General features: G+C 46.8%; 1 protein-coding gene across 3 annotated transcripts in view; it reads right to left on the bottom strand.

Annotated features, from left to right (window-relative positions):
* Positions 1–7776: 7776 nt before the first annotated feature.
* MAP3K9 (mitogen-activated protein kinase kinase kinase 9) overlaps positions 7777–19136 on the bottom strand; it is a 77541-nt gene continuing 66181 nt past the window's right edge. For all 3 annotated transcript variants that reach the window (XM_017639954.3, XM_017639955.3, XM_017639956.3), the window contains 2 exons: positions 14673–15476; positions 7777–13327 (listed from right to left, as the gene is read on the bottom strand). In XM_017639954.3, the coding sequence (XP_017495443.2) occupies positions 12843–13327; positions 14673–15476 (1289 nt within the window). In that variant the 3' untranslated portion in view covers positions 7777–12842. The remainder of the gene's footprint in view (positions 13328–14672; positions 15477–19136) is intronic.

Here is a 19136-nt window from a genome sequence, read left to right as displayed (position 1 = left end):
TATCTGGTTAGACACCAAGGATGTTCAGCTTTTGTTGCCTCAACATCTATCACTTAGTAGGTGCTCCATAAATACCTGGGAAGGACAGTGGGAGGGAAGGGGTGAAGGGAAGGAGAGAGGGGGTCAAGGCTAAGCAGCATCCTCACCTCACTCTGAGCCCTTGCAGGATCATGACCATGTGCATTTTCAAGCGGAAAATCTGCCCTTACAGTTGGCCAATTTGACCAATAGTTTTACTGGAGAATAAGCTGAGTGGACTTTGAAACATTTAAAAAAGTGGGTGGTGGAGGGGTGGCATGAAGATGTCTAGATTTCTTCAGTATTGATGTTGTTTTCAAGTAAGTCCACCTGAGGGAAAGAGTCACATCCTTTTTGGTCTCTACTGTAGACCGACACCCTGAGCAGGGCCCAGCACGTAGATACTAGGATCCAAACAATGTTTACGAACCAGTGAATGAATGAATAAATATCAGAGGAGGACGCAGGTGAGCTCGCAGCCTGGGAGGGGAGAGGTGGATACCACAGCATGCCCACTTCTCTAGCCGCTTTTAGACCCATTCAGAGAGCCAGTCCCCAGTTTAGGATTCAGTTCTTTAGATGGTGACCCTTAAAAGAGCATTGCCAGTAAAAACTTCACCTCTGGAAGGTGAAGCTATTTCAGACTGCCCTTGAAAGAAAAGTAAACTTGGCTTCAGGTTTTCCCAATACGCATCTATACTTCCTCACACAAAGCCCAGACATTTACACTATTTTGTCACCAGAGGCCAGCTAACTCTCTCAAAGGTAACCCTCACTCTACACCACCCCAACTCTCTCCCAATCCACTCAGGGCTTCCAAACACCTGCAGGCTGTGAGGTTGCCACAATGCACTCCTTACTGGATGAATCTGCCTAAATTGCACTCTGAAACCCCAGAGATTAACGTTATCTTATTAGCAACACAAAATGGAAGAGACTGAGCTCTTTTGATTAATCTGCTTAGTTTCCGTGGTTGCAGGGAGCTTTTCCGAGGAATGCGGCTGGTTTTTGTTAGGGGAACTAACAATCTAAACCCAAACCAAAAATCCTCCAACATATTATTCGGCATAAATCTGCCAATCTAATTTAGATTGTGAAATTCCACTGATTAAGTCCTGGGCCTGTCCCTTTTTTTCTTACGGAGTCGACAAATATCTTTGCTATTAGGAAATCTCAGGCCATAAAACGCGCTACTTCAAACTCCACTTACATTCTCTCCTCTCCCTCCGCCTCCTTCTCACACATCACAAAATCCGCTCCTTAGTCTCAGCAGCGCCATCTGGTGGTGGCTCAAATCCTCTAGTACTTCAAAAAATTACTAAAGACCCCAGAGTGCCTATGTCTGTAGGTGCATTATATCTACAATATTTATCTATACTATTTGAAAATGAAACAAAAAATGCTTAATGTATTGATTCACTTAAAAATAACAGTAAACCTATTAAATATTTAACAGAAGTCACAAAATTTAATGAAAAAAAACCCTTATTTTCCAAAACGAAAAAAATTCTATGAAAAAATAATATTATACATTTTTGCACATCTCTTTAATGTCTGGCTAAAAAAAATCCAAATTATCATACCTGCTTCTTCATTCAATCTCTTTCAGTATCTCGTTTTGGTTGAAACACATGAAGAAAATCTAGCCTCGTACAGATATGTCGTGGGAAAAGGGAGGAGTATTTTAATGACCTTTGCAGATAATTGTGGGCATTCTTATTTGATACTATACAAGAACACAACAAATTATGGTTTCTTAAAAGGTTAGTTGGGATGTGCAATCTGGAATCATAACCTTGAACTTTTTGTACAATGCTCTACTAAAATCCATTGGTCTATCTTGGACTTTGAATAGATGTTTGAATCATGATTTTGTAACCTCATTCATTATCACATGGAAATCATTGGTACAGAGCTATGTAGAACTTCCAAATGTTGACACATTTCTATATGACATCAAATATCACACTCATTAATATTACTTATCAATCAGAAAAGTCTTTTAATTATTGGGAAACTCAAGTTCATGACAGATCCAAGTTTTCCAAAATCCTAATTTTCATTTGAAAGCTGGAGTTTCATCACTGGGAACAAATACTTACCAGTCATTTTCCTTAAAGTAACAGTCTCACTTCTTTCATTTTTGAGAAGACATCTACCAAATACTCAAGCCCAAACAACCATAGTTTGCTTGACAATCATTTTTTTCAAGAAAAACAGTGTTCTATGAAAAAAAAAAAGCAGCTAGTTTGGCTAGCAACTCAATCACATATGTGCTTTTCCTGAACACAATCCTGTATTCCCACAGGCAGTAGAAGTGCTCCAGGAGAACTTCACATTTCATCACACACAATGTAAAAGAGGATCAGGAGTTGAGATGTAATTAAATTAGTAGTGTATTTTGTCAAGGACGTTCTTAAATGAAACTGGTACTTTGGTCACTGTGAGTGAACAGAGTGGTGAGGAGCATAAGGAAGCTGTCCAGTCTGGCATCAGTGCCATGACATGTGCTAAGGTGCCAGACTTTTACCCCTTTCCCCATTGCTTTGTGCCCCTGCTGCAGATACCAACATGAGAAGACAACAGTTTAATGCTATTGGAAGAACTGAAAACCATTCTTTGGGACAAATCTCCCAGTATGAGCTACAGGTGGCAGGAGGGAGGGGCTCTAATATTCTGTCATTAATATCATTTGCTCAGGTATGGGGTCAAGAGACAGGCCTCCTGTGACTGGAACCCATTTCCTAAGCCCTCACCTCACATATAATTTCCCATTGCCTGTACCCTTTCTGATTCCACATAGAAAGTCTCCTTAGAGACACATATTTCCCTCCCCACCCAGGGCAGACTGAACAGCACAGGTGGAACCAGCTGGAAGCACCCATTCCACCTCCCGCCTATGCTGAATTTAACCTTGCCTTTTCCTCTTCCAGTCATCACCTAACCCTAACGCTTAGAATAAAGAAAAGGCTACAAGGACCAAGTCTCCTGTGAGGTAAGGACCACAAAACAAGCCATCTGGCAGAAGATTAAACTCCCCTTTATGTATGCAGCTTGCAATACTTGGAATCCCCATTCCCTTCACCACCCAGTGTCTAGTACTAGTTCAGCCTCATTCATCTCGCAGGTCTCAGCTTAGACATCACGTCCTACCTATCTCTCTCCCTATATACAGTGCCTTAATTGTGTATATATATATATATATATATAATATTTTTATGTGTAAATAAAATATAGTTAAAGTAATAAGTATAAACATATGTATATGTGTTCTGCATATATGTATATATAGTATGTTTTATATAGTTTTATCTATATAAAACATACATATATATAGTGCCTTCATCATCTGTTGTCTTACTTGATTTTCTCCACTGCATAGTAAACTCCAAAAAGGCAGGAGTCATTTTCTGTCTCACGCACTCTCAGGGAGTTTTAATCACAGACGAAACCTGTTTGTGCATTCATTTTCTAAGCAGCTGCCTTCAGATGGGGCGTGCCTCTCCACTCGCCACAGTGCCCCACCACATCCCACGGTCATAAGAATGCGTCACCCCTTGACCTGCCTGAGTCCAGACAGAAGTGGAGCTTGCCAGTGGCACTGCCTCCCACACCACAGTGGGTCTTCAGTGCACCTTTATCGGGGGGAATGGCTCTTCTCTTTTCCCGTTGGGCACAGCACAGAACAAGATGGGAGTGGGTGTTTCTGTATCTGGCCACTCCACTAGCCATGGCCCTCAGGACTGCCTTCATCTGCTGGGGTGCCATTGTGCTTGGCAAGCTGCTTCAGGGCATCCCAGCACATTCAGTCTCACCAAGGAGACTGTGACCCAGAAGGTGGAATCCAGTCTCTCTTTTTTTCTTCTCTTTCTCCCCCTTCTCTTGTCCAATTTTTCCTGGCTTCCCCTCCACCCCAGATTCAACCACTTCATTTACCAATCATGTGATAGTCAGTTTAGACTCGGCAGCAGAGTGTCTGCTCACAATAATGCTCTCAAGCAAGAGGCCTCTGCTCCTGGAAGGTCAAGTCTTACAGGAAACAGGGAAGGGTACTGTCTTAGGGGTGAGGCGAAGAGATAGTAGTAAGAGTTCGGGAACTTAGGCTGGGACCAGAGCATGAAAGGGCCCTTAATGCCAGGCTGAAGGTGAATCTTTTCCTACAGACTTTGGGGTGTACCATGATCAGACTAGTGTTCCATGAGAGTATTTCCTAGGGCTGATCTTCTGTCCCAAACTTCCCTGTTTTTGCCTTCTCACAAAGTAGTCTCCAGGGCCTGTCACTGAGACTGCACAGGAGGCCCTCCTGATTGGGTGACTGCAGTGTGACCAGTATCTGAGAGGAAGGGCAGGGCAGAGCGGCAGACACCCATCCTTCTGCACCAGCCCACTTTCCTGTGCCAAAACACGTTCTCCAACCTGAGCTGGTCAGACTAGAAGGGGTGGGGCCTGCAGGGTTCAGAGGATTAGCACGTCAGCCCCAGCCTTGAATGAAGTATTTCCGTAGTCAAGCAGACAGGGTGTGGTGTACCAGGCCCAGCCCAGCTCCTTTCATGGAGGAGGGGTGGGGGCAGGTGCTGCAGAGAAGAGCACTCTGCATGCCTGTCAGGGCCTGACATTCCCAAGCAGCTGTCCAGGAGACCTCATGCTGCCTCCTCTCTTAGAATGCAGCCTGTTGCTGTGTCCTCAGCAGGTTCTGCTTGCATTCTGCAGTTGACTCACCATGCCAGCACCATCTTTCATTTGGGAGGAAGAGATGAGGAAAGGCATAAGGGGGGATTCCATTAGGTAAAGGGGTAATCGGGAAGCTGGACCTACCCCAGCCCCAATTCTACCTCCCGAGAGCAGGGCTTCCCGAGTCACCTTGCTGTATTGATCAGGGCAGGGGGCAGTCTCAAGCAAGTGGCCTGGGCTTCTGGAACCACTGCAGAGGAGGCTGGTGTCATGGGAAAGTACCCCCAAACTACTGTATTCCCCATCGTTTTGCCGAATGTGAAGTATCATATATTCATTGTAAAAAAAAGTCTTAAAAATTCCAAAAGTAAAGATTACTTCTAACCATCCCTAAAGGTATCAATAAAGAAACATCTCCATAAAGATATCAATATCTGACTTTTTCCTATGCCTATCAAAGTATATTTACTAAAAAGATGGAAAGGAATATATTTTTTGTTTATAATTGGAAGCAAGTTGATTTTGAGGTGTTTTGTATCCTGCCTTTTAATTTATGAATGTTTCCCTAGTTCTTTGACTATCTGTAAACAAATCTAATTTTAACAGCTACATAATATTACATTATACCATAAAACCAGAGAAAGAAACCTAAGTGAGGAGTCACAAGAGTCACTTTCAAAAAAGAGGCAGGAAAAGCAGTATGGAGGTTCCTCAAAAAACTAAAAATAAAAATACCATTTGACCCAGGAATTCCACCCCTAGGAATTTACCCTAAGAATGCAGCAGCCCAGTTTAAAAAAGACATATGCACCCCTATGTTTATCACAGCATTATTTACAATAGCCAAGAAATGGAAGCAATCTAAGTGTCCATCAGCAGATGAATGGATAAAGAAGAGGTGGTACATATACACAATGGAATATTTTTCAGTCATAAGAAGAAAACAAATCCTACTATTTGCAACAACAGAGATGAAACTAGAGGGTATTATGCTCAGTGAAATAAGCCAGGCAGAGAAAGACAAGTATCAAATAATTTCACTCATCTGTGCAGTATGAGAACAAAGAAAAAACTGAAGGAACAAAACAGCAGCAGAATCACAAAACCCAAGAATGGACTAACAGTTACCAAAGGGAAAGGGACTGGGGAGGATGGGTGGGAATGGAGGGATAAGGGGAAAAGGGGGCATTATGATTAGCATACATAATGTAGGGGGGAGCATGGGGAACACAGTACAACACAGAGAAGACAAGTAGTGATTCTATAGCATCTTACTACGCTGATGGACAGTGACTGTAATGGGGTATGTGATGGGGACTTGATAATGGGAGGAGTCTAGTAACCATAATGTTGCTCATGTCATTGTATATTAATGATACCAAAAAGAAAGGCAGGAGTGTGCTGCTGGATAGGAGAGGGTGCCCTGCCATCTTGACTCAATTCAGGCGTTGGCCCCTCCATGGAATCTGTTAAGCCCCAGTTCACGTAACACCAGTCCCCTGAGCTCCCCTAGTGCCATTGTAGCACTGACCACATTATTTTAAACAGACTTCTTTTTATTTCAGTCTCTCCCACCAGACCACAAGGTCTTTGAGAACTGGGCTCTATCTGAACAAGCTGTGACTCTCCAGTGTCCAGCTGGATACTGGCACATAGAAGATACTCAGTAGATGCCTTGCAAAGAAGCAAAGTTTAAGCAACCCCATTGTCAGGCATTTAGACTGTTACTAATTTGTAAAGAGAGCTTTCTTTTTCTCTTTCTCTCACTTTCTCAGATTCTATGTTGGGTGAGGAAGAGGGTAGAGGCTGACCAAAAAAATCTTGTTTGGGTCTCTTGTAGTTGCTCGAACTCTCTTGTAAATAATGTTGGGATGGTTTGTAAGTAAATCTTTGTCTGCATTATGATACAAGGACAGATGCTAGAATCAGACAAATCCCAGTCCACTATTTGATAGTTGTGTGGCTTTGGGCATATTACTTGTCTCTCATCCTCATTTTCCTCAGTATAAACTGGAGATAATAATGGGAGAATCTACTAAAAGATGCTGAGATACTGCAGGTCAAGTTTTAGCACAACATTTGGAACACTGCAGCTAGCTTTTAATTGCTAAATGGAATTTCTGCCCGCATGTTATAGAATGCCACATGGCCAAACTGCTTTCCAGAAACACAGAACAATTTATAGAGGCATATAGCATGTGGGGCCTCTCATGGCATCTTCTCTAGGAGAAGTTTGGTCAGTTTTTCACCTTTGCCAAATTTTCACAAATGTTATCTGGGCCCTGGCCAAACTTACCTGGAAGTTCAGCAATAGGTCATCTTTCTCCTCACAGTCTAAGCAACCAGCACAAAATGCCACCTCACAGCCACCTCATCCCCAGGGAGCAGAGGGAGAGGCTAAGAGGTATGGAGTCAAGTGAAAGGCCATGGCATTAAGCCATGAGGGTGTCAGTAGGGAAGTTCAGAAGCCATTTTCCACATGCAGCCTAATGATGAAATGGGGAACTCAAGGGGTGGAGAACGGCCCCAAACAAGATTCTTCCTACTTGCCCACCCAACACATCATCATGGAAAGTGAGAGCATAAAGGCTGCTTTGTGATCAGCTTGCCCCAAGAAGAGGCCAGAGAGGTTAAGTGGCTTGCCCAAGGTCACACAGCTGAGAAGTGCCATTGAGAGTCTCAAGACCCCAAGAAATCCACAACTCACAGCTGGCAAATCTTGTCAACAAGAGCATTTGTGTTGGTCCTCTTAGCTCCATTCACAACTTCCCCAGGAATGTCAGGGTGACTAATGAAAGGGAGTGGAGACAGCACACACTCACTAGGGGCTCTGAAAGCCCAAATCCTTGACCTGCGCATCAGTCAGTTACGAGAAGAGATGAGTCGTGCTCCCGGAGGGTCCCTGTGGTCCAGCTGGGGGCTCTAGGGCCTTCAGGGAGGCTCCTCCCCCACCCGCTCTTTCCTGCGCCACATCCGCCTCTCCATAATTATTTCATGTGGAAATTCTCCAGTTACTTGGCTATCGTGTTAATTAAAAAGAAAAGAGGGGAAACAGTAAGTTTACAAAGCACCACGGCAAACCAGAAGTCATTGTTATTGGAGTTTTATTCAAGTCTGTGTGTGCTCTGGTGGTGAGACCAGGCTGAGATCGGCATTACACTGTAATACGGTAAGAGGTGTAGCATTGAACCAAGCCTGCTTGGCATCCCTAGTAACAATTTACAGTACCTTGAAAAAACAAAAGCCAAAGAAAAGAACCTGATGCTTCCTTCAGGACTTTTCTATTTTTAAATATTGTTGACAAATTACAATAACTTAAATCCCAAAGCAAAATGGGAATTCAAAGACACAGGGTCAGGACACATGGACATGACACCAGAGCAGGGATGGCCTAGGGATCAAAACTAGTAGCTAAATACAGAGCAACAAAACAAACAAAAGTACGTGGACTTTCACTTTACCTAGACTCCAAGGCTCTAATGGGGAGGAAAATCCCAAAGAAACTTCTCTGTGAACTAAGTAAAACCCACCTCCAACACCTTTCCATAATCCTCTAGAATATACAGATAATCTGACTCCATCTGTGTGAGCGTGTGCACGTGCATGTGAGCATGAGTGTGTGTACATGAGCATGAGCACGTGTGCATGAGCATGAGCATGTGCACATGTGTGTTCAGGATGGAGTGAGGAAAAGTAGCTAAGGTTAACAAGTTCATCACTTCCCTTCTTTGCAACAACTGGGTGCCAAGGGCATGTTAATTATGACAAATGGTCTTTTCTATTTTCAGTTGCAGTCCTGTGCTAAAGACCCAAAGCAAGGTGACTGGCAGAGGCCGCACGGAAACATGGGCAGTAAGTAGCAGGAAGGACCAGTCCCACTGGCTCCAGATTAAAGAGTGAGCCCAGGGAGGCCAGGGTGCTTCCAGGGCCCAAGCCCAGATATGGACACAGGAGGGGGCGGGGCCTGTCAATATCTCTTCAGGATGAATGGAAAATATTCAGTGAAGAGAAGCAGAGGAGAGGCTCACAGCGCCAACCAGAACGCAGGGTCAGACTAACCTGTGAATTAGCCTCCTTCAGCCAGGCCTGCCTCCTGCTTCCCAACACCAGTGCCAGTGACGGGCACCCAGGCAGCCGGGCTGGGAAAAAGCCAGGACCCAGGATGCCCCAGAAGCGGCAGAGGGTTTTCCTCCCTGATGTGGATCTGCATGCACCTGCATTCCTGATCTAAGGAAACAATGATTTGTCTGGCAGAAGAGAGGCACCACAGAACGGCAGCCATCTGCTCCTTCCCCCAACCCCCACCCTCCCAAGATGCCTCTGGTGTTTCTGACCTGCCTGCCTGGGGCCCTCGCCCACCCAAGCCACAGGCATAGGCAGACTTAAACGTGTGGGGAGGGCAGGGAGGAGGCCACCAATGTGCAGGTGGCGGAACCAGTGTTGCCAAGTCAGGCCCGGTGCCCTTGGGCGTGTCACTGTGTCCCAGAGCAGCCTCGGCCCGAGGGAAGAGGGGCCTGTGAGGAACCCCACACCATGACACATGTCCAGGGGCAGCAGGCCCTTTCCCAAAGATCTTCCAGGAATTGGCCTGATTCCAGTCTCTAAATAAATCAGACTCTGGGAAGGACTCCAAGAAGTCAGAGGCCCCAAACTGTCCTGATGCTGCCTCCAGCCTCCCCATCTCCCATTCCCTCCTCTGTAACACACTAGTGGTGGGGATGAGCAGCATAGCAAGCTAAGTGTGGGAATAAGGATGCTTGTAAACACCAAGTGCTACATAAATGCAGAGAAGCCTGTGCCTGACCCCATTAATCTTGCTTAACTACCTCCAAATCACTCTTCCAAAAACCAAATGGAGAACAGCAGGCAAATGCCCTGGGCGAAGTTGATGAGAACCACAGTCAACTTCAGTGATTCATCCTTGTCCCCGGCAGGGAGCCACTTGCTTCCCTGACCCTCTGATATGTGTTCTCATTGTCTGGGTGAGGGAAGCAGGTTGCAGGTTGCTTTTACAGGAAGGAAATTTGAGGCGCAGAGACAAGCCTGGGGTCAGACAGCAAAGGCAGACTGGGGCACTGGGCCAACTTGCTCAGGTCTCAGAGCCTTGTGCCCAACTCAGCAATCAGCCCAAGCAGCTTTTCAATTTCTCTTCACTTGCATCTTCATCTTTAAACATTTCCCCTTCTCTATCAGCAAGTATATCAACTGTAGAAGGAAAACGATGTGGTTTTGTAAAAGGAGGAAATATTAGCACTATCCCACATCATCCAAATATAAGGTTTTGTCGTTATCACTACCAGACTCTCAGGACACTAAAGGATGCAAAGAGCATCCATGAACGCCTCTTAGAAATAATCCGTGAGGACCACTGGGACATGTACTCAGCCCCTGGTGGTGGCCTGGCTCCCCAAGGAGGCAGACGGAGGGCGGAAGGAGATGAAGGATCCAAGGGAAGAGGGCAGTGGGTGCTTCCTCTCACTGCCCTCTACATGGTGAACACCTGCCGTGAACACCTGCAGAGAGCAGGGCAGAGTCTCTGAGGAAAAAGAAGGAAAGAGGAAAGGGGAGGCGGCTCTGGACCCAGCAGAGGCTTGATCCCAGCTTCAAGGTCTGCTCCTGACCAGGCACAGTGACCCAGGAAGCAGCTCAGACCTGTTACTATATAGGCCTCTAATCCCATCCTGCCACGTCCCCCACCCAGAGCGTGTGGCGTCAGGGGCCCATCGGAGACCAGGTTTGGAGGAGCTGAGATGGTAACTCTTCGGTCTTCGTGGAAGCTCACAGAGGCATCTTCAGAATAACCCTGCTTCTGCCTTTTGCAGGTACAATCCTCTCCTTAGCAGAGACCCTGTCTTCCCTTACTCCTCCTGGCTGGGTAAGTGAGGACTGTGCTCGGCCTCTTCCTGGATGGCAGCTGGCCATCATTTGGTCTATACTACATCAGTTACACTACCGCTCCCAAGGCAGATGGCTGCACCCTGACAAAAGGACAACATGTAGATGAGCAAAGGCCAGCTCCCTGCCTCAGACCTCAGTGCACTGTCCAGAGACAGCACGGCTCGCACTACGCTGCAGGCTGTGCCCCAGCAGAGGGCCATTTAGTGGGGCCAATAGTTGATAGATATGCCAGTAGCTTAGGGACTGGGGCTATAGAGTCCAGGGGAGGGGCACAGAAAAGACCATCTGTGCTCCTCTCCCCATCAAAAATGAAGACGAGTCGTTTGGTCATTTGAAACTAACAGGATTCACATTTTTCTCCTTCCTACCTGAGGAGTAGGTGGAGGGGGCAAAAATAATCTCTTACATATGTCCTCGCTAAACCAAGAAGAGGAGAGAGGGGGGATGCAGCAACAAAACCATGGGCAATAAACCCCACAGTGCCTCTGCATCCAAGACTAGGTGGGGGACCCTTAAACCAAAGGGCCAGTGGGCTCATGAAATAAGGAACAATCTGAAACCAAGGTCATCTCACCTCTTTTTCCCACCATAGACAGAGAGCAGTGACCAGATGCACCACTTGGGTCAGTCTGGCCGCTCCCCCATCTGGAATCCGGGCAGCAAACGCAAGGAGCCTGCAGGTGGGCCTCCAACATCTCCAGGGGAATACTTCATGATAAGAGACAGTGGAGCAACACTGAGAGTCTTAAGAGGGAAGAATCATGACCTAAGGACTCTACTTCCAATCAAGTTGTCATTCCCACACAAAGACAGCTGCTCATGCTTGACACAGGAGGCCTTAGAGTATATGGAATGGTGAAGATACACATGAGAAAGCTCCAGAAGCAGCTCAACCTTCCAGCTCAGGCAACAGATTCCAGAAAAGTCAGGGTTGGGCTACTGTTGTCCCTCCTACCCAGCTTATGGTCCAGAGCCCAGCATTACAGGCCCTCTGTGCAGAGGTAAGAGGCCTTGGTCACGCCAGTGCTTGGAACTTGAAGGTCACTGTACATCAGTGGCTCCCTAAGCCCCTTACAGACATTGCCTCAACCCGTCATTTTCAGAAGGTCCCAATGATGGCTGCACTTTACTTCCAGGGCATCGTGGAATGAATGGCCTGGGCAAGAAGGAATCCCCCCAGTCCCACCTCCCAGTGAGCTGCCCTGCCCCAACCAATATGCTATTCTGGTACAGTGCACAGATAAATACCAACCAAACATATAACCCAAAGTCAAATTCACTAGTTCCAGGGATTGGAGGAAACGGCAAGGGAAGGCAGCAGCACAGAGATCAGACAACGAAGGGGACAAACACATGAACTTTGCCTCCAGCTTCAGAACTGGAACCAGTGAGTGAGGCGGCTCCCTAGAAACTATGCCTGGGATGAGCATGTTTGTACCCGAACCTAATCTGACCATGTCTGGAGCCCAGGGAGGAGATAAGTGCCATCAACAGGTGCTGCTTTCTGCCCTTCTTTGGTGATTCCAAAAGGAACAAGGACAGACAAGCTGTTACCCTCTTTATTGCAGCTCAACTCAATCATCCTGACTTCTTCCCCTCCCCCAAGTTCTCACTGAGGCAGGTCCCCTTACCACCCAAAGGCTCAAATAAGTAAGTGGGGCACCTGGAAGTGGGGAACTCCTCCATCCCATGCTGGGGCACTCTGCCTTCAGCCTTCCAGCTGCAATGAAAGGGCTGAGCACACAGAGAAGCTCATCTCTCACACCAAACGAGATTCTGATTTATGGGTGTTGGGGAAGATGTGGAAGAGGGACAAAATCAATCACTGAACATCCAATACTGGTGTGTTTGGGAAGGCTGAACTCAGGGCTAACAAAGGGACCCCAGACAGGCTCTGGGCATACCCAGGGGGCTGGGGAGAGGGAGCAGCAGACAGATTGGCTGAGTGACTCTGCAGGGTCACCCTAAAGGCGAGGAAGACTGTGGAGGGTGGGGGACATGCATGCACCCCTTCCTCCCCTACACAACCAGAGCTGATGGCCACAGCCCTTCCAGTGGACAGAATGGGTAGAATGGCCCTGCAGGGGCAGGAGACCCTCTGAAGTGGCCCTGCTTCCATCCCTTCCATCTTCAAAGTGCATTATCAGTGCAAGAAGTAGAGCTGGATCTCGGGGTCCAGCTCTGGGAAAGGGCTGTGCCAGCCAGCTCCCCCATCTCCTCCTGCTTCCCCCTTGCCCACCTGACAGATTTTCACGCTAAGACCAGAACTCTTGCTGGATCTCATAAGGGGCAGGCCTGTGTGCGCTCAGCTCAGTTCTGCACAGCGGCACAGTGCTGTCCTGACTCTGGCCCTCTGCGTCCAGGTCCAGAAGCGTCCGCTCAGCAGGGGGCAGCACCCCCGCACGCAATGGGAGCAGGGCCGGGAGTCCAGGCCGCTCCTCTGCGGTACTGCCGCTGCTGGCGAAGCAGGAGTCCGGGTTGCTGGGTGTCTCTGCGCTGGAGCTGTTGGCTGGGGAGGCGCTGCGTGCGTGGCTCGGGGACACAAACCACCAAGGGTCCAGCCGCTGCCGGTTGGCAGAAGGACGCGGCCGAGGCAGAAATTCCAGGGTCTTGGGTCTCTCCAAGGCAGAGTCCTGCTGTGTGTTCCAGCGCCGTGGTGTTGGGGGGAAGACCACATTGGGGTCAGGGAGACGGGGGAACTCACCCGGGTCTCGGCTGGGGCTGGGGGTTTTCAACATTCCTGGTCAAAGAGACAAAGTGAGAGGCATCGAAGATGGCGTCACATTTCTGGGCCAGATATACAGCACTCCCTCCCCACATTACCGTATCCTTAACAACTGTGGATAACAAATAAATATTTAATGAGGACCTACTATGGGCCATGTAGTATGTTGGGAGGCACTAGGATACAATGGTGAACTAAAAGGCTATGATCATTTTATCTGATAATAGTAAGGGGAATATGAGGGTCCCATCTGTAATGAAATAACATAAGGCAGATGTCAGCAAACTGCAACTGATAGGCTGGCCACCTGTGTTTGTACATAAAGTTTTACTGAAACACAGCCACACCCATTGCTGGATCCCACTACAGCAGCAGAGTTGAGTAGGTACAACAAAGACTATAAGACTCACAAAGCCCAAAATATTTACCATCTGGCACTTCACCAAAAAAGTTTGCAAATCCCTGGCATATGGAAGTGTCTGTTCATTCACAGTTCATCCATTTAATAAACATGTGACAAGTACAATTCTAAGTATTAGAAATCTGATGATTAATATAAGGTCTCTATTCCTAAAGACAGCACATATCTGAGTATAAACAAAAATCTAAAGGTGGGAGGGGCAAGCTGAATGGTAAAATACAGTTGCCATTCACACTCAAATCTCTTTGAAAGGCTAGTGCTAACCCCTCCCTTCCTCCTGGATTACAGAGAGTTTCAAAGTCAGACTTATGTCTTCTAGCGAGCAAGGAATAGTGATGGGAAAGACCTAGGATGACAGTGTATATGCCCAAATGTCGCCGGTATCGGATGGAAGAGGCACGCATATGCCTGGGCACAGCCACCCACCTGGATAGGTCTCCACGTCTGAAGAGTCAGGCGTGAGTAAGGGATGAGTTATGAAGGGTGTGATGCACGGGTGGAAGCTTGCCTTATGAGTATGTCTACTAATGCCGCAGTGACAGGCAGGAGCCCAGCTACGTGGCAGGAAGTACCCCTCCTGTGTACAGTGCAGGATTCTTCCTGTAATTCAGACTCTGCCAGCAACAAGCAGAGCTAGCCTCCTGCCCCTCCTGCACCCTGACAGCACTGCACTGTGCACAATGAGACCCAGGACCTGAGATACCCACAGTAGTCCTGGGTCTGATTCTTTCTAGAAGCTACCTATCTTCTTATTCCTCAGGGAAGCCCTCACTGAGGCACAGGGCAGAGGGAAGTCAGCCAGCCCTGACTCCCCACCCCCAGATCAGCAGTTCTTCGTTGGCTGAATCAGAAGAGGAATGGAGTTCACTCTAACATCTCCACTCCTGGAGGAGAGGGACAAAGGCAAGAAAGAGAAAAGAGGAGGAGGACAGGACTCACCTGCTCCAGGGCTGGGGCTCAACCCGTTGCTGGAGGGGCTCCTGCTGGCTGGGGGAGCCGCTGGCTTGAGGGCCCCATCAGAAGGAGTCCGCCGGTGCCAACTGGGCTGTGTGGGGGCCGTAAGGGTGACATGGGTGGGAGTCAGGGACTGGTTAGGGTCCCGCTTGAAGCGCTCCACTCGGATGTTGACCAGGGGATTGTGGGTACAGGGGGTCAGGGGCGGGGCCTCAACTGGGGTGACAGGCATTTCATACACCACAATCTCATCACTGTCGGAACGCAGCAGGGAGCGGGTGGAGTTGCACTCGGAGATGGAAGAAAGAGAAAGCAGCGTGAGGGAGGCAGAGGGGTCTCCTAGCAACAGCATGGGCTCTTCCTTCTTGAAGAGCTTCCGGGATGGGGGGCTGGTGCTCCGACGAGGACGGCTGGCCCTCTGAAAAAGACCCTCACGCCTCTTCTTCTCCTCCCGGGCTGGGGGCTCGGGCTCCTCCGGGGGAAGCAGCTGGCACTTGCCAGCTTCCAGCAAGTCAAACCCTAGGCCTGTGGCTGCAAGAACAGCTCCGCAGCCAAGCAGAGCCACCTCACAGCGGCGGTGGTGGGTACCGCCCCGTTTGAGGCTGTTGGTCGGAGTCAGCTGAGGGGTACTGTTGGCTGAGTTGACTGGGGTGGGCTCCTCATGGACTCCATCACTGGATGGACCATCCCCATCCTCTCCACGAGGGAACGGGATACAGAGGTAGGACTGGTTCGGCGAATGCTGTAAGCGACTCTCCCCACTCCTTGGGCCTTCACTGTCCTCATCCTCTGTAAAGATGAGAGGAGTGGAGGGGAAATAGGAAATGGGAATGAAGCAAACAGAGAAAGAATATGGTCCTTATCCCCAGTCCTGGACCTCCTGGCTTAATGGCAGATACAGAGGTCAAATAGTCTGATGGGCAGGACAAAGAACCGGGCATTGAACTACCAGGGCCTTACCCTTCCACAAACAACTGTGACCAACATGGGGAAATCACTCTCCATTCCAGAGCTTCTTTTCCTCTTTGCAGAAAAGGGGATCTGCTAGTTTGCTACTTCTTTTATAAGGACCTTTAACAGTAAGTGTAGTATGAGTGTACTAGAACACTGTTTAGAAAATATCCTTAGCATTTTTGCCCTTGAAATTAGAAGGGACCATGGATTTCTAGAATGATGGCCTAGGGACTTGTCTTAAGACTACTCTCTTGCAAGGTCCAAGATGATGGCACAGAACAACCCAGAACTCATCTTCTCCTTCAGATACACTGAATCTATACCTGCATATATGTCAGTCCCTCATGGAGAAATAATGAGGGCTCACGAACAGCTGCTGCACAACAAAGGATAGAGTGACCACATGGAGAAGGGGAGGAGATATGAAGACAGGGCAATGAGACAACCTGCAGTAAGAAGGGATTTCACTGAGGGGCTCACACCCACTCTGTGGCACAGCAACAAAACAGTGGTTTGAAGAGCAACTGGACTATAAGTGAAGAAAATCCATTTACTAGCCCTACAGCGTCCACAATGGTGGAGTAACTGCTGGAACTCTCTCGGGGTTGGAAGTGTCAGCAAGTGCCATTGCTTATATTCCCCCTCCACCTTAACAGCGCAGATGGGAGCAGGGTCCAGGTACTCTAGTTTGCCTGCTAGGCCACCCCACTGAACTCTGGGCCCCTAGCCCATACCAGCTCCAACTGTCCCATCAAGGTAATCCCAGCATGGTGTACTCGGGACACCCCCAACCTAGCTGTTTCACTAGGACTGCTCTGGCACAAAATGTTGTAGGACACCCTACACCTGCACCCACTTCTAGCTCCAGCCATTCTACCAGTGTGGCCCAAGCAGGGGGCTCCCTGTTACCCCCAGCTCCAGCTCTTCTGCTGCAGCACCCCCTATGTGGAATAGCCCCCACCTCCACTGGCCTCCAGCACCAACCATCCTGCCAGGTGGTCCAGGTGCAGTACACCCAGGGACCACCCCAACTTGTGCCTGCTCTAGCTCTAGCCACCCAGCCAGGGCACCCCATGTATGGAGCACCCTAACCTGTACATGCTTCAGCTCCAGCTCCAGCCATGGCACCAGGGTGTCCCTTTTGTAGACTGTACCAGCCCATGCCTTCTCCAGCTCCAGCCAACCTACCAGGGCAGCACCTGGCAGAGTAACCTGGGATTCCCCCCCAAGCCTGTGCCCAAAAGGGGCCAAAGCTTCCAAGCTCACATAGTCTATACAGGGGACATTCCTACACAAGGCCACTCCTTCAAGATCAAAAGAAGTAGCTGTTTCACCTAATTTATAGAAACAAACAGAGCAAGTTAAACAAAATGAGACAGAGAAGAAGACAAAACCTCAAAGAAAAGAAATAACAACCTAATGAAACTGAGGTAAGTACTTCACCAGATAAAAGAGTTCAAAGTAATGGCCACAGAGATGCTCATCAAACTTGGGAGAAGAATGGAGAAACACAGAACTTCAAAAAAGAGTTAGAAAATAAAGTAACAAACTGAAGTCACAGAGATGAAGAATACAATAACCGAAAAATACACTAGAGAAAATCAACAGCAGATCAGATGATACAGAAAAACAGATCAGCAACCTGGAAGAAAGAAAAATACAAATCACCCAGAACAGCAAAAAGAAAAAAATTCCTTTTTAAATGAGCATAGTTTAAGGACCTCTGGAACAACATCAAGCATAGTAACATTCACACTGCAGGGTCCCTGATGGGAAGAGAGAAAGGGGCAGAAAATTTACTTGAAGAAATAATGGCTAAAAACTTACCTAACCTAGGTGAGGACCAGACATTCAGGTCCAGGAAGCACAGAGAGTGCCAAACAAGATGAATCCAAAGAGATACCCACCAAGACATGTAATTAAAATGGCAAAAGCTAAAGAGAAAATCTCAGTGGCAGCAACAACAACAAAAAAACAGTCACATACAAGGATAGAAATCCCATAAGGCTATCTATCAGTTGATTTTCCAGCAGAAACTTTGCAGGCCAGAGATGAGTGGCAGGATGTATTTAAAGGGCTGAAAGGGAGGAACTTGCAACCAAGAATACTCTGTCTGGCAAGGTCATCATTCAGAACTGAAGGAGAGAGAAAGAGTTTCTCAGAAAAGCAAAAGCTAAAGGAGTGTCTCATCACTAAACCAAAACCAACATTATAGGAGATGTTAAAGGGTCTTCCTTAAGCAGAAAGGTAAAAGCCATAACTTGAAATAAAAAAATATAGAAAAGAAAAAAATCTCCCTGATAAAGGCAAATATAAAACAAAAGCAGCAAATCAGCCACTTAGAAAATTAGTGTGAAGGTTAAAAGATAAAAACAGTAAAATCAACTATAATAATTGGTTAAGGGATACACAAAATAAAAATGTCCAAACAATGCATCAAAACATAAAATATGAGGGTGGGGAGTAAAAATATAGTGCTTTTTAGAATGCATTTGAACTTAAGCAACAACTTAAAATAGCCTGCTATATGAATGTATGTATGGATGTACCTCATGGTAACCACAAACCAAAAACCTTCAACAGATCCACAAAAAATAAAGAGAAAGGAACCCAGACATAACACTAAAGAAAACCATCAAAACACAAGGGAAGAGACCAAGAGAAGAAAGGAATAGAGAAGAGCTACAAAAACAACCAGGAAACAATTAACCAAATGGCACATAGCAATCAATAATTACTTTAAATATAAATGGACTAAGTACTCCAATCAAAAAACATGGGATGGCTGAATGGATTAAAAAACAAAACCCATTTATACTACCTACAAGAGACTCACTTCAAATCTAAAGCCACACACAGACTGAAAGTGAAAGGACAGAGAAAAGATATTCCATGCAAATGAAAACAAAAAGCTGGGGTAGAAATACTCTTATCAGACAAAACAGACTTTAAAACTAAGACAATAACAAAAGACAAAGAAGGGTATTACAAAATGATAAGGGGGTCATTCTAAGAAGAGAATATAATATTCATAAACATTTATCCACCCAACATCAAAGCACCTAAACAGACAAAGCAAATATTAACAGACATAAAGGAGGAAATTGATAGTACTAAAACAATAGTAGGGAACTTTAATTACCCCACTTACATCAGTGGATGGTCATACACCATACACTGACAGAAAATCAATGAGGAAACATTGGCCTTAAACAACACGTTAGATCAGACAGACAGACTTAATATGTGTATAAAAAAATTTTACCCCCTAATTACAGAATATACATTCTTTCAAGTGCATATGGAACATTCTCTAGGATACACTATGTTAGACCACAAATCAAATCTCAATAAATTCAAGAAGACTGAAATCATATCATTTGTTATTTCTGACAAAAATGGTATGAAAAGAAACTAGAAATCAATTATAAGAAGAAAACTGGAAAAACAAACGTCGAGATGAAACATGGTACTGAACAATCTGTGGGTCAATGA

This window comes from Manis javanica, chromosome 8 (genome assembly GCF_040802235.1).
Source record: "Manis javanica isolate MJ-LG chromosome 8, MJ_LKY, whole genome shotgun sequence".
Lineage (NCBI taxonomy): Eukaryota > Metazoa > Chordata > Mammalia > Pholidota > Manidae > Manis > Manis javanica.
The sequence above is the reverse complement of the archived record's forward strand: the minus strand, read 5'-3'. Positions and strand labels throughout refer to the sequence as shown.